This window comes from Macaca nemestrina, chromosome 2 (genome assembly GCF_043159975.1).
Source record: "Macaca nemestrina isolate mMacNem1 chromosome 2, mMacNem.hap1, whole genome shotgun sequence".
NCBI lineage: Eukaryota > Metazoa > Chordata > Mammalia > Primates > Cercopithecidae > Macaca > Macaca nemestrina.
Genome location: NC_092126.1, coordinates 158,254,410 through 158,271,087, shown reverse-complemented (window position 1 = coordinate 158,271,087; position 16,678 = coordinate 158,254,410). Strand labels below are relative to the sequence as shown.

General features: G+C 39.1%; 1 protein-coding gene across 2 annotated transcripts in view; it reads right to left on the bottom strand.

The window, feature by feature from the left end:
- The window catches only part of LOC105470246 (oxysterol binding protein like 11), a 75,182-nt gene that overhangs the window by 23,893 nt on the left and 34,611 nt on the right, over window positions 1-16,678 (bottom strand). For both annotated transcript variants that reach the window (XM_011722043.3, XM_071092326.1), the window contains exons 6-8: window positions 15,277-15,478; window positions 11,576-11,721; window positions 7,660-7,800 (exon numbers count right to left, since the gene is read on the bottom strand). In XM_011722043.3, coding sequence (XP_011720345.1) covers window positions 7,660-7,800; window positions 11,576-11,721; window positions 15,277-15,478 — 489 coding nt within the window. The remainder of the gene's footprint in view (window positions 1-7,659; window positions 7,801-11,575; window positions 11,722-15,276; window positions 15,479-16,678) is intronic.

Below are 16,678 nucleotides of genomic sequence, written 5' to 3'. Positions count from 1 at the left end.
GCACTTGTACTTGAGCAACAGAGTGAGACCCTATCTGGAAAAAAAAAAAAAAAAAAAAAAAGCATTCTTACAAGGAAATGCAAACCTGCCCAAGATTAAACATAAATTCAAGAGGGTTAGAAGAAACTTCAAAAAAATCCTCAAACTTCTAGACTGGATAAAAGTATCACCAGGGAAACGGCATTAAAACTCAAAGTAAATGTTAGCCTGCCTTTGCTCCTTTCCTATGTTAAAATTAAATTGTAGATGAATGACCAAGACATGAGAAGAGTCAATAAATGTCATTCCCTGAGAACAGACTAAAGAGATCACAGACCGAAGCAAAAACTGCAACATATATTTAATCTTAAGTACAAGAGAACTATTTCCAATAAGAGAACTTTTTATACTTAAAACCAGGTAAGTGTAAGAAAGATTAAGTATTTTACTTAAAGCAGAGTTCGGAAAGGCACTGCAAAATGGTTCAAACCTGTGAGAAAGCAAAATCTGGCAATATTTTTCGAGAGCCCTAAGATGCTCTTAACTATTTAGCCTAGTACTTATTATTCTAAGAATCTAGCCTTAGGAAATAAATAATTGAATGAAGGAAAAGCAATGTGAAAAAATAATTAGAACAACCTCCATTTTGAACTATGGTTCTAGCTAACTGAAGTAGGGAACTTTCATTTAATGACTATTATAGTCATTTAAAAAGATGGTTTTGAAGATGATATAAATAATACAAAAGACAGTGGATGTTGCAGGTTCAGTTGGTGAATTGAACACATGCATCTTAATTTCATTTTCTACCAAAATTCCACTGAAATTAAATAAACTTCATATAAAGACAAACCCAGAGATACCAGGAAAGTAGACAAAACACAACAAAATTTTGAGAGTTCCTAACGAGGAAGCTGAAACTCAGGCAGTAGATTACAACGTGCACAGATTCCTGAAAAGGCTCAGGAGCTGACAGCACTAGGTGCCTCTGGATCTGGGGGTTCACAGAAATGCTAAAATAAAAATAACTGAGTAAAATCTGTATGGAAAGCAATTAGATGCCTAACTCATACCCCCAACTCCACACTGTTAGTAACTACCCTCTTAGACCTCAAAGTCTAGAGGTTTAGCCTCCGGATAAACAAGGTGGTCTATTCTCTAGACTGGAGAATAGCAAGGAATTCTAAGAGAGAGGATACCAAGTGATACATAACAAGGGCATTTAATAACTTCATGTAAACTAAATGCTAGCTATTAACACCCTCTCTCATGCAGCCTTCTTCTCCTTTTTAACTACTTTTGGACTCACCAAGTGCGAGATGAAAAAAATATTTTTTTTTTTTTGAGACGGAGTCTCGCTCTGTCGCCCAGGCTGGAGTGCAGTGGCCGGATCTCGGCTCACTGCAAGCTCCGCCTCCCGGGTTTACGCCATTCTCCTGCCTCAGCCTCCCGAGTAGCTGGGACTACAGGCGCCTGCCACCTCGCCCGGCTAGGTTTTTGTATTTTTTTTTTTAGTAGAGACAGGGTTTCACCGTGTTAGCCAGGATGGTCTCGATCTCCTGACCTCGTGATCCGCCTGTCTCAGCCTCCCAAAGTGCTGGGATTACAGGCTTGAGCCACTGCGCCCGGCCGAAAAAATTTTTCTTCTGGGAAATTTGACTAAACCTAGAGGAAAAACCTAATGATACTGACACCAAGTTTCCCAACAAATGGCCCATCCAGATTATGGGACAATGAAAAACATAGGCGCCACCTATGTGTTGAAGCTTAAAGTCAGGTTTTAGTTTCCCTAAACTTAATTGTGAGCAGAAAAGATATACTGATTTCCGAGAAAACCTCTAACTAGGAATATAAAGAACAAAATAAAGAAACGGATTTGGAGAAACAGAAACCTCAAAGGAGGGGAAAAATAAAAACAAAAAATAATATCTTCAGAGAATTAAGAAGATATTATATACATACAACAAGAATGCTTTTTAAAAAAATCAGTACATTTAAAAACATAACAATAATTAAAAGTCAAAAGAAGGGTTAAAAGATAAAAGGTGAAGAAATCTCCCAAAACACCAAAGCCAGACAAAGAGAGAAAAGGAAAAGTAGGAGAGAAAAATAAAAGACCAGACCAGGAAGTCCAATGGCCATATAATAAGGATTTCAGAGAAAACAAACAAACAAACAAACAAAAAATTGGAAGAAAAATCATTGTGATGGTTAATATTGAGTGTCAACTTGATTGGATTGAAGGATGCAAAGTAATGTTCCTGGGTGCATCTGTGAGGGTGTTGCCAAAGGGGAATAACATTTGAGTCAGTGGACTGGGAGAGGTAGACCCACCCTCAATCTGCGTCGGCACCATCTAATCAGCTGCTAGGATAAAAGCTGGCAAGGGAACATGGAAGGACTAGACTTGCTGAGTCTTCTGGCCCACATCTTTCTCCTGTGCTGGATGCATCCTGCCCTCAAACGTCGGACTCCAAGTTCTTCGCTTTTGGACTCTTAGACCTTCAACCACAGACTGAAAGCTGCACTGCTGGCTTCCCTACTTTTGAAGTTTGGGAACTCAGACTGGATTCCTTGCTCCTCAGCTTGCAGATGGCCTATTATGGGACTTCACCTTGTGATTATGTGACTCAATACTCCTTAATACACTCCCCTTTATATATCTATCTATCCTATTATTTCCATCCTTCGAGAGAACCCTAATACAATCATCAAAGAAATAATTCAAGAAAATTGCAGAGAACTCAAAACCATGAGTTGTCACACTGAAAAGGCCCACCAAGTACCGAGATACAACGGATAAAAGAAATCTACATCAATGTCATAATATCAAGACATGACAAAGAAAAGATTCTAAACAATTTTGGAGAGAAAAACTACAAAACAAGTCACAAACAAAAGATTAGGAATCAGAATGACTTCAGTCTTTTCATTAGAACCCTGTAGCAAGGAGACATTATAAAAGATAATTATTTAAAAATAACAAATTTTTTTTTTTTTTTTGAGATGGAGTCTCACTCTGTCACCCAGGCTGGAGTGCAGTGGCGTGATCTCAGCTCACTGCAACCTCCACCTCCCAGGTTCAAGTGATTCTTGTGCCTTAGCCTCCTGAGTGGCTGGGATTACAGGCATGTGCCACCATGCCTGGCTAATTTTTGTACTTTTAGTAGAGATGGGATTTTGTCATGTTGGCCAGGCTGGTCTCGAACTCCTGGCCTCAAGTAATCTGCCTGCTTTGGCCTCCCAAAGTGCTGGGATTACAGGCGTGAGCCACTGCACCTGGCCACAAGCAACAAATTCTATCTAAACCAGCAATGAAACATGAAGGCAACATAGACATTTCAGACACACATGTTCACATTTTCTTCTTACAAATCTTCCTGAGAAATTAATGGAGGATGTATTCCAACAAAATGAGAGGCAACCAAGAAAGAAGAAATGGATACAGTAAACAGATTTAGCCAAAGAGAAAGCTAAAGGAAATCCTGGTCCAGATTAGAGTGATGTGACTCAAGAGACAGACATACTGAAGACTGTCATCCACATGCTTCATGCTGCCATTGTATCATCTTTTCAAACCTGAGGATAAAAAAGCCTAGTGAAACTGATTCCAAGTGTATCTGTATTTGGCTTGTGTTGACTATCCGCTGGTGAAATTCTTACTCTCCTCTCCATGTTCTGCTGTCTGGATTGGCTGAAGATGCTCATTTCCCCAACAGATGCCTTCTAACTTCAATCTATTCCTGAGAGTTGGAGGTAGGTCACAGTTTGCTCTGAAACTGAAAATACTAAGCAGTTCACTTCCCCAGCCCACATTCCTCCTGCAGCTGGCTCACACCAAATGCTCTGGGATGTATATTTTACAGGACTCACAACTTTGCCTTCTAATTTCACTACAAAGGGCTCTTCTAAACTTTCTCAATAACATAAAAAGCTAAAGCCAGAGACTCAAATGTTTAACTTATCTTTTTCTGGGAGCTGTTTTCTACAAATGGCAACACAGTCCTTTCCTTATGCTAAGCTTATGTTAGCTATTCATTTTTTTCTAAACATCATTATGGAGTACAAAAAAGCAGTAAAACCATAGCAAAAAGTAGAGGGATAATTGACACAAAAGTAAAGTAAATTGTTATGTGGAAGAAAAAGTAGAGGACTATAACTGAGAGGGGAACTCAGAGATTCCAAGTTCAGGCAATGTTCTATAGCTTAATATCAGAGGTAGATACAAGGGTATTCATTTTATCTTTTTTCTTTGAATGTTTATATGTATTCCATTCAGTCTTCTGTGTGTTTAACACATTTCACACACACAAAAATTAACTGAAAAAAGGAAGTAAAACAAAACTGCATATAAACTATGACAAAGTGAAGAAAGATTAGACAGGAATACCAAAAGTGAGAGCTGTGTTATGTTAGGGTAGTGAAATGATAGATTTTCTTTGGTTTTCTAAAATTTTCTGTGTTTACACTAATTTCATATTATTATTTAAAAAGGAACAAAATGAACAGTAGGGAAAGTGCATATTACTTATTCACAATATGAAGGTTAGGACCATGGTTATCTTCTTTGTTGCTGTCCCAAGAGCTAGCACAGTGTCTGGAATATAACAAGGGCCCAGTAAATATTTGTTAAGTAAGTGTTATTATTAGATAAGACATAGCTGTGACAGAAGTTTAGTCACCAGACTATCTTTATTTATTTGTTTATTTTTTGAGACGGAATCTAGCTCTGTCTCACAGGCTAGAGTGTGGTGGTGCAACCTCGGCTTACTGTAACCTCTGACTCCTGGGTTCAAGAGATTCTCCTGCCTCAACTCCCCAAGCAGCTGAGATTACAGGCGTGTGCCACCACGCTAGGCTAATTTCTTTGTTTTTAGTAGAGACAGGGTTTCACCATGTTGGCCAGGCTGGTCTCCAACTCCTGACTTCAAGTGATCCACCTGCCTCAGCTTCCCAAAGTGCTGGAATTACAGGCGTGAGCCACGGCACCCGGCCACCAGGCTCTTTAATATTGCCTGAAAAGTATCATTCCATTAAATGTTGTATAGATGTTCTTAATTTGTGGTTGGTTAATATTAATGTAATATATGTGTAACACATACAACTTTCTTTCTTTCCTTTTTTTTGAGACAGGGTCTCGCTTCGTTACCCAGGCTGGAGTGCAGTGGCAGTCTCGGTTCACTGCAACCTCCACCTCCCAGGTTCAAGCATTTCTTGTATCTCAGCCACCTAGTAGCTGGGATCGCAGTCGTGCACCATCATGCCCAGCTAATTTTTGTATTTTTTAGTACAGACAGGGTTTTGCCATGTTGTCTAGGCTGGTCTTGAACTCTTGGGCTCATGTGATCCACCTGCCTTGGCCTCCTAAAGTGCTGAGATTACAGGCATGAGCCACCATACCCAGCCACATACAACTTTTTAATCAACAAGGTACAAATGTGGAGAAAGTATAGTATATGCAGTTATTCATGCCATGAGAGAACTTCTACCATGTGGATTACTATTACAGCACACTTTTTTCAAATGCTCTTATGCCTCATAAACTTCAATGCTGTTCTTGCGCCTTATAAATGCAAATCTCAGGGACTGCAAACACCATGTTAATACCAAACAACCCCATTCAGAAGACTATTCATTTTTAACCAGTTTCACAACTATGAGGTCTTTTCTGAACCATTAATATGAAAATATTTCTAGAACAGAAATGATTCCCAGCTGAAATACTGAAGCTATATAAATAATGAAAGCTTTATGGGTTTCTTTATTAATTCCTAAAATGTCTGCTTCTTATGCTTTCTATTTAAGTTATATTTTCAGATGAACAATTCGTTGGAAACAATGTTTTAAATCTACCTTCAATGGCATCAAAAAAATCTCCAATTGATATCTATCTCCTAAAAACAATGCAAAATTGTTTCATCAGTAATTCAAAGTAAATAACCCTAAAGTAATATATATTTGACATATATAGGTTTTGAACTTGATTGGCTTTTTAAATAATGTCATGGATTAATTGTTAAGACAAATTAAGACACACTAGTTAAATAAACTGGGAACAGAGAAAACTGGCCTAAAATTAAAAACTATAGATTAGTGCTTCTCAAACTTTAATGTATATATGAATCATAAAGGATCTTATTAAAATGCAGATTCTGGTCCACCACGTCTGCGACTGGGGCCTGAGATTCTGCATTCCTAACAAGTTTCCAGGTGATGGCGATGCTACTGGTCTTCAGATCACACTTAAAGTAGCAAAGCTTTTGGCCAGGAATCTGCAAACTGTAGTCTTTGGGTTAAATCTGGCCTCCTGTTTTAGTAAATGAAATTTTGTTGGAATACAGCCATGCCCAATCCAGTATATTGTCTATGGTTATACTTTTATACTACAAAGGCAGAGTTGAACAGCTACAACAGAGACCTATGTCCACATAGCTGCAAATATTTACTATCTGGCCCTTTACAGAAAAAGTCTGCAGACTCCTGTTATAGATAATACCCAAATGCATGATCCGCATGTGGGAAGTAAGTGAAAGTGCCTTTCATAGTTTTGTAGGATTACATAATTTTCTCTACATTTTCCAGTATAGTATACCAATGGACCCCTTTAATTTTGTTCTGAAACTCAAAGACGATTGGTATTATTTGCCAGACAACTTCCTGCTGCACAAGAAAACCAGAAAGCCTTTTTTTTAGTGATGGAGTCTTGCTCTGTTGCTCAGACTAGAGTGCAGTGGCACAATCTCAGCTCACTGCAACCTCCACCACCCAGGATCAAGAGATCCTCCCACCTCAGCCTCCCGAGTAGCTGGGGACTACAGGCCACCATGCCCGGCTAATTTTTGTATTTTTAGTAGAGACGGGGTTTCACCACATTGGCCGGGCTGGTCCCAAACTCCTGACCTCAAGTGATCCGCCCACCTCAGCCACCTCCTAAGACAGGGTTTTGTCATGTTGGCCAGGCTGGTCTTGAACTCCTGATTTAAAGTGATCTGCCCGCCTCAGCCTCCTGAGTTGGGGTTTCACCACGTTGGCCAGGTTGGTCTTGAACTTCTGACCTCAAGTGATCCACCTGTCTCAGCCTCCTGAGACGGGTTTCACCTCGGCCTCCCGAGGACAGTGGATCATTTGAGATCAGGAGTTCAAGGCCAGCCTGATTACAGGCATGAGCCACAGTGCCTGGCCAAAAAAGCCATTTTTTATGAAAATAAAAAATGCTGATCAGGAGACTAAAAAAAAAAAAAATCATAAAAAATAAAAATCACAAAAAATAGAAAGATCAGCCAGGTGTGGTGGCTCATGCCTGTAATCTCAGCACTTTGGGAGGCTGAGGTGGGAGAATCACAAGGTCAGGAGCTTGAGACTTGCCTGGCCAACATGGTGAAACCCCATCTCTACCAAAACTACAAAAAATTAGCTGGGCGTGGTGGTGGGTGCCTATAATCCCAGCTACCCAGGAGGATGAGGCAAGAGAATCGCTTGAACCCAGGAAGTGGAGGTTGCAGTGAGCCGAGATTGCACCACTGCACTCCAGTCTGGGCAATAAGAGTGAAACTCTGTCTTGAAAAAAAAAATTAAAATATTAACAAAGTAAATAAATAAATAAAAAGTCCTGACATAAACATGAAGAATTACTGGTACAGCCCTTAACAATCTCCATAGCCAGCTTATGCCATTACTTACTCTCGTTAAATCCATGCCCAGCTTAAGCTGTGACAAGAGATGTAGGATGACACTACGTTGTTCTTCTACAGCTCCCAGGTCATCTTCTTTGTTGTCACATGTATCCTCTATCTCATCATCTGCATTTATTTCTTCAGGCTCCTTGATGCAAAACAAAGCAAAAGTCTAGTATTTTAGCTACCTATTCATATCCATTGAGGACAAAAATATAAATATCAGATTTGAAGACATTTACATTTGACCTAAGTGAATCTGAGTATGGGCAAAAATCTTTCAGAACTGTAACTATTTGGCCATGGAATAAATTTCCTTCAGAGAGCCCCATTATTGTTGATATTGAACATATTGCAGTTTTGCCATATATATCACATATGAACTATTTTTCTTTTTTGGAGGGAAAATAGAATTTTTCAAAAAGAATGAAGAATGTCTCCTCCAGCCTCCAGAGTCGCTGGGATTACCGGCGTGCACCACCGCATCCAGCTCATTTTTGTGTTTTTAGTAGAGATGGGGTTTCACCATGTTGGCCAGGTTGGTCTCAAGCTCCTGACCTCGAGTGATCCACCCGCCTTGGCCTCTCAAAAGTGCTGGGATTACAGGTGCCCACTACCACGCCCAGTTCCTTAATTGCTTTTTTCTTTTTGAAACAGGGTCTTGCTCTGTTGCCCAGGCTGCAGTACAGTGGTGTTAGCTCACTGCAACCTCCACCTCCTGGGTTCAAGTGAATCTACTGCCTCACCCTCCCAAGTAGCTGAGATTACAGGGACACGCCACGACACCTGGCTAATTTTTGTATTTTTAGTGGAGATTAGGTTTCGCCATGTTGGTCAGGCTGGTCTCAAACTCCTGACCTCAAGTGATCCACCTGCCTTGGCTTCCCAAAGTGCTGGGATTACAGGCATGAGCCACCACACCCAGCCCCTTGTTTTTTATATATATTTATAATCATATATCCTCCTCTCATGTAAAATTTACATGTTTATAATTATACTAAACCTTTTTTCTCAAAAGTCTCTTTCTTCCTAATTTTGCTTCGTGAATGACAATACAATTTTATCTAATCATTTACACTCAAAAACTTGGGACTTGACTTGATCCAACCCTATATCCAGTCAGTCACAAATCCAACTGATTTTTCAATTGAAATGCACATAATCTATTCATTTGTCTTCATGTCTACTTCCATATCCTATTCACATTTTATTCCAAGTCATATCATGTACCAATCTTCTTAAACATAGCACATTCTTCCCCATGATCATGACGCTATTGTCATTAAGACTAAACCCTTCTGCATTATTTTTATGTTATTTGGGGGCACAATTTACACTGCATTCTATGGAGCAGTGCTCCTGGAAGTTTCATTCCACAGAGAACATGAATAATGCCATTTAGAGTTGTAAAATCCAAAAATACTGTGATAATTTCCCATAAGCCAGGTGTTCTACTAAATTCAATTGATCCTCATAAGGATCTTGAAAGGTAGTATTATCCCTACCTTACCGATGAGGAAGTTGAAGCTAAGGGTGGTTAATTAATTGGTTCACATGCTACTGAATGGCATATCCTGGGTTTAAAACTACCAGGCAAACTTTCTCCTCAATAAACACACATGCCTTAGGATCCTTGCTAGTGTTAGTCCTTCATCTTGAGAGTCCCATTCTCTTCCTCCTCCCTTCAAATCCTGTCTCCTTTCAAAGCTCAATTCCAATCCCACTTTCTCTCCAAAGCATTTCTCATGTACCCCACTCAATATGTCTTCTTCCTTTCTCTGAATACCCCATCCCAATAGCCTACATGGTATCAATTAAGAAAAAAAGTATATTGCTTTATATTATCATCTCATTGTTTCAGTGTATATGTTGTGACTCCAAGTACATTATAAGTCTCTTCAGTGAAAAACCTGTATCTTCCAATTTTTGCTTCTTCTCTAATTCTTAGCATTGGACTTGTCATATACTAAGCTTAATAAATACTTCTTAACTGCTGATTCTACAAATGAGCTAGTCAAACAGCTATAGAGAAAAAGCATTTTATATATTATTGTTTTTTCTTCTCCCTTGCCAACCCTTGCCTGCAATGCCTGCCTTATCAAGCCAACACTTTTGTCAACTTTGGAAGTCCCTGTGCCGTACATTTCTTCTAAGAAGTAATTTACGAATATATAAAGTACCATTAACTATGCATTACTCTTGACTCAGTAATGCTACTTGGTAGTATAACTTTTTTTTTTTTTTTTTGAGACGGAGTCTTGCTCTGTCGCTCAGGCTGGAGTGCAGTGGCGCAATCTCGGCTCACTGCAACCTCTACCTCCTGGGTTCACGCCATTCTCTTGCCTCAGTCTCCCAAGTAGCTGGGACTACAGGTGCCCAACACCATGCCTGGCTAATTTTATATCTATATCTATATCTATATCAATATCTATATAGATATAAATATATATATTTTTTTAGTAGAGATGGGGTTTCACTGTGTTAGCCAGGATGGTCTTGATCCCCTGACCTTGTGATCTGCCCCACCTCGGCCTCCCAAAGTGCTGAGATTACAGGCGTGAGCCACCATGCCCGGCCGCTACTTGGTAATATAACCTAAATTATATTATTATTATAAGATAAGCTAAAAAAAAAAAAAAAATAGGAGAAGGCCAGGTGTGCTGGCTCACACCTGTAATCCCAGCACTTTGGGAGGCTGAGGCGGGTGGATCACCTGAGGTCCAGAGTTCGAGACCAGCCTGACCAACATGGAGAAACCCCATCTCTACTAAAAATACAAAATTAGCCGGGCGTGGTGGTGCATGCCTGTAATTCCAGCTACTAGGGAGGTTGAGGCAGGAGAATCACTTGAACCCCGGAGGTGGAGGCTGTGGTGAGCTGAGATCACGCCATTGTACTCCAGCCAGGCAACAAGAGCGAAACTCGAAAGAAAGAAAGAAAGAAAGAAAAAGAAAGAAAGGAAGAAAGGAAGAAAGGAAGAAAGGAAGAAAGGAAGAAAGGAAGAAAGAAAGAAAAGAAAGAAAAGAAAGAAAAGAAAGAAAAGAAAGGAAGAAAGAAAGAAAGAAAGAAAGAAAGAAAGAAAGAAAGAAAGAAAGAAAGAGAAAGAAAGAAAGAAAGAAAGAAAGAAAGAAAGAAAGAAAGAAAGAAAGAAAGAAAGAAAGAAAGAAAGAAAAAACGTTGGAAACAAGATAATAAAGTGTTATTTATAAACTAAAAAAAAAAAAAAAAACCCCAAACAATCTAGATATTCCACAATAGGGGCATTAACTCAATAGACTACTTCAATCTTTAATTATACAGACTAGTACAACATAGGAAAATGCTTATCAAGTAAAAATAGCTTAAAATAACAGATGTGAACACAAAAGGCAAAAAAATCAATATGATTTGTTATAGTGGTAGATTATGAATAGAATAAAACCGTCTTCAGCTTCTAAGAAATGTGAAATGAATAATAGTTTATAAAAATATAAACCCTAAGATTCTGTGCTATTTTAAGTAGCGTAATACTTGAAACAACTGGCTTGGTAAAGTGCTTATTATGAAAAAGACTTAAGTTTTAAGATTATAAACTTAATAATGTTAAGATAATGGGTTAAGAAATGTAAGAGATAAACATTGTGCAAATCTCGTAAGCTGTTTCCTAGGAAAAGAAAAACATAAATTTCAATTTTTTAAATATATTTTTATCAAGCAAAAGTAAACTAAAAGTAAGAAGGGCACATAATTTAACCTGGAAAATTCAACAAGTTTAATATCAGAGACCTCTTCAAAAACAGTGCAGTTTAAAATATTTTAGAATCTTCAAGAGTGTTGCTCAGGTGTTAAGTTGATGTGCATGCCCTGACAATGAAAAGAAAACTGACTCTTTTTCAGTGATACCTAATTTTTCACATCAAAACCATATTTTTATATTACCTTACCCTTGCTAATAGTCCAGATTCTGCAACAGGCCGCTCTTCTGGGACTGCCACCGGCTTACTCTGCTCAGTTGCAAAGGGCTGGTCAGCTCCATTTTTATAGTGGTTTGATAAAGATATCTTTGGTTCTAACCACTCGATTGTTGTTCCTGATGAAGTAAGAGAAACCTTTTGCTGAAACTTGCTCATAATCTAGAAAGTTCGGCAGATGTGGATTTTATTTAACAATTTTGTTTCGAGCCTACAAGACTAAAAGCAATTAAACCTGTTAAGAGACCCTGCAAGACAGCCACTTATATCTCATTAGCATGAGCCCGATGATTGGGTATTTTACAACAGAGCAACTTGCAACTTGATATCAGATACTCTTTAAAAGAAATCAACCCTGAATAGGACTGAATTCATTCTTGGACAAGTCTGCGAATCACGAAGTATATTTACAACCTAACAGTTGATTTGCTGTCTTTGTCCCTCTACTGCTTAAAAAGTATGCAATTAGGCTTTAGAGAGTCACAGCGACAGGAGGAGTCTGGGACTGTGAAAGAGTAAAATTTGTTTCAATTTGGGATTGAGCCTTATTCTCAGCAACAATTGTCTAACCAATCAAAATAATCCCCTGGATCTAATTTAAGAATTGCAAATACATGTTGTTTTTTGAAATCATTTTTTAAAAGCCCCATACAACTTAAACTGAAAGACTCTTCTACTGAATAAATAATAACTGACCTAGTGAAGACAGTGGTCACATTTGGAGACCTGTCATCTTCTCGGTTAATGATTCAAATGTCTCTTGTTACCCTCAACTAGTTAAACAAAGTGGATTCTATGCCTAATCAATAATGGAAAATGTTCCATTTGATTTCAGAGGCTGATCTAGGTTTCACAGAAACTTGGTTATAGAGTGCTATAATAAGGGATGCTCAGACTACTGCAGCAGAAATGTAGGAGTAGGAAATGTACTTTTTTTTTTTTTTTTTTTTTTTGAGACACAGTCTCGCTCTATTGACCAGGCTGGAGTGCACTGGTACGATCTCAGCTCACTGCAACCTCCATCTCCCAGGTTCAAATGATTCTCCTGCCTCAGCCTCCCAGGTAGCTGGGACTACAGGTGCTCGCCACCACGCCTGGCTAATTGTATTTTTAGTAGAGATGAAGTTTTACCATGTTGGCCAGGCTGGTCTTGAACTCCTGACCTCAGGTGATCTGCCTGCCTTGGCCTCCCAAAGTGTTCGGATTATAGGCGTGAGACACCACGCCCGGCCACAAATGAAATATAGTATTTAATTAAGTACTTACTGAACATCTAATATCTAGCACTGTGTTACTTGACATACTTTAAAAAAATTAAGCAAGTCTGGGCAACACAGAGAGACTCCATCTCTATAAAAACTAAAAGGAATTAGCCAGCCATGGTGGCGTGTACCTGTAGTCCTAGCTACTCGGGGGCTAAAGCAGGAGAATAGCATGAGCCTGGGAAGTTGAGCTGCAGTGAGCCATGATGGCGCCACTGCACTCTGGCCTGGACAACAGAGTGAGAAAAAATAAAATTTTTAAAAAAAATTGTCTTAAAAATAAGCAAAAATTAAGTAGTATAAACTGGAAATAAACTGTTTCATTTGACTGAGAATTATGATCACCAACACTAGAATTAACCCAAATTTCATAGCTAAGCCTAACTAATCCAACGTTCAACACAGGGATATAGTTAAGTCAATCAAAGTACATTTGTCTCCTCAAAGGAATATAAATACTAAGCAAATTTATCAATAGCATATGATTGGAACACATTTTTGATATAAAGTGAAAAAAGATACAAACATATATTTTCCAATAACAACAGGGCAAAAGAAACAAAAACTGAAAAGAAAAAAGAGAAAATCTGGGAGGGGGAGCATACTAATATATCAACAGTGGTGGTTTCTGGTTGGTAGGACAATGCATATATTTTGTTTCTTCTTTTGACTCTACAGTATTTTCTATAATGAGTATGTTGCTTTATAAGAAGAGAAAATTTATATTGAACTACTTACAATTTCTACAAGCCACGAATCCACATTCACAACTCACAATTTAGACTCCTCTATCTCTTTGGAATGCCCTTTCCTCTACCTCTCACTCCTAAACTATGGAATGCCCTTTCCTCTACCTCTCACTCCTAAACTAATCCGTCTTTGCAGCTTCTCTGTGCCTTTCTCAGAACTCTTTCTAACAGCCATTCAGCTATTCTCCCACAGTTTGTTCCTTTGGTAGTAGCACCCTATGCATTATCTTTTTTTTCCTTCAGCCAGTCAGCTATTCTCCCACAGTTTATTCCTTTTAGTAGAAGCACCCTACACATTATCATTATCATTTTTAAGATGGATTCTCATTCTTGTCACCCAGGCTGGAGTACAGTGGCGTGACCTTGGTTCACTGCAACCTCCGCCTCCTGGGTTCAAGCGATTCTTCTGCCTCAGCCTCCCGAGTAGTTGGGATTACAGGTGCCTGCCACCACGCTCAGCTAATTTTTGTACTTTTAGTAGAGACGGGGTTTCACCAAGTTAGCCAGGCTGGTCTCAAACTCCTGACCTTAGGTGATCCGCCCGCCTCAGCTGCCCAAAGTGCTGAGATTACAGGCATGAGCCACCGCGCCTGGCCCCTACACATTATTTTATACTTACCATTTACATGTTTCTTCCCTAAGTGGACTATGAATTTTTTAAGAGGAACATACATAACTGGCCTCTCTCAATAGTGCCCTGACCTACCTCTATAATTGCCATTAAAAACAGTTTGTTGGCTGGAATCGTTGAATTTAGGCACACATGAGGATGAGGTCCATCCTATATCCATCTGACTAAGGGAAACTGTCTCCTGAGCAGAGACTCTACCTTTCTAAAATATCTTTCTTTTATGAGTAAGGTGAATTAGTTAAATAAGAGAACAATGAGATGTAAGGTATTAAGTCACAGCCATCACTAGCATTATTAAGTTACTGCTCACACAATGTGATGAGCATCTTATTTACAGAAAGACTCATTTTTGTAGTACCATGCAATAACATTTCCCTAGCACAATTAATTTCAACAAATAGGTGTTCTCAAATAGTGAACATATATATACTTTTTTTTTTTTTTTTTAATGGGGTCTCATTCTGTCACCCAGGCTGGAGTGCAGTTGTGGGATCATAGCTTACTGCAGCCTTGGACTCCTGGGCTCCAGGGATCCTCCTGCCTCAGCCTCCGAAGTAGCTGAGATTATAGGCATGAGCCACCTTACCTAGCTACACATTATTTTTCAAACTGAACAGTGACTGATAGACTTTTATATACATGAAAATAATGATAGTGGACTAAGTCAAAACTCAAAAAATAATGCAAAGGTTTCTACTTTGGTCAACTGGATGAACAGATGGATAGTGATGCCACCAATTTTAATGGAAATATAGGAGATGCACATTTTGAGTTCAGTTTTTGACATGTTGAGCTTGAGGTCTCTTCAGGAATGTTCAGTGATATTAGACATTAGTCCTAAAATCATTTTAGATTCTGAAAAGGACACAGTCATTAAGGATTTGTATAACATCAGCAGGATAATTAAAAACCAACAGGCTCTGGTTTTCTTTTCCTTTTTTTAAGATTTTCTGAAATTAGAATTACAACAAATGCAGTCCTTTCCGTGTGTTGGCCTTCATTGTGAAGCCCTACCTTTAATCGACAACTTACCTGAAGGCAATGAGCCCTTCTGATGTGATGCGTGCTGTAACTGGAGAATATGAAAGCAGTCATTTAAGCAGTTCATAGTTGCCATGGAAGTAGCTTTGAGCATTAAGAGATCCTGGTCCAAGGAACTAAGATGGCCAGAAGTAGGAAGGCATTCAATTCGTCTAATTAAATCTCTTTGTTGTCCTTCAGCATGAGACATCATCTAAGGAAAAAACAGTTCTGTGGGTCCTACTCATGATTTCTGTAAAACGTGTATACATACAGTTGCCATTTTAATTACCAGATTCAGCTTCTGAGCCATTTTTAAAGACCCACTAGGCCAGGCACGGTGGCTCACACCTGTTATTCCAGCATTTTGGGAGGCTGAGGTGGGAAGATAACTTGAGCCCAGGAGTTCAAGACCAGCCTAGGCAACATAGAAAGACCCCATCTCTACACAACATTTAAAAAATTAGTCAGGCATGGTGGCACATGCCTGTAGTCCCATCTACTCGGGAGGCTCAAGTGGGAGGATCACCTGAGCCCAGGAGGTTGAGGCTGCAGTGAGCCATGATCACGCCACTGAACTGCAGCCTGGGTGAAAGAGTAAAACCCTATTTCAAAATTAAAAATAAATAAAAAATAAAAGACATAATGGGCCATATTAGGCTTTTTAAAAGTTTGTTTGGCTATTTTCATTTAATGAACATTTAATGGTGCTTATCAATTGGGCAAAAGATTGTTATCTAAGGCAGCTGCAATTTTTCTTTGGAAGCAACAAAATGTAAAAGACCTGGCACTTTTTATTAAGAGTATTCCAGCATTTTGGGAGGCCAAGGTGGGCAGATCACAAGGTCAGGAGATCGAGACCATCCTGGCTAACACGGTGAAACCCTGTCTCTACTAAAAATACAAAAAATTAGTCAAGCATAGTGGCAGGCGCTTGTAGTCTCGGCTACTCGGAGGCTGAGGCAGGAGAATGGCGTGAACCCGGGAGGCAGAGCTGCAGTGAGCCGAGATAGAGCCATTGCATTCCAGCCTGGGTGATAAAGTGAGACTCTGTCTCAAAAAAAAAAAAAAGAGTATTAAGCCATCAAGTTAACAGAAAGATTCTAGAAGATCCTTAACAGGAGAATCAAATACTTCCTTCCAAAGTTAAACTAAGTTCCAGTCTGGGCTCTCAACCACTTACTTTTTATACCTTTGGTCAGACTCAATTTGAATCTACTATGAGTGCATAATGGCTTTCCTGCTTCCTCTTTCCTAACCAAACTTTCTGGTCCTGTTATGCTGATTTTGGACCGAGTACTGGATGCAAGCTTTTCAGTTTAAAAGATTTTAATACACTCTGCTTTTATCAGGAGCATTGTACAGCTTTCCTAACAGAACCAATGGAGTAACAATGATGAGCAAGCCAATTTTT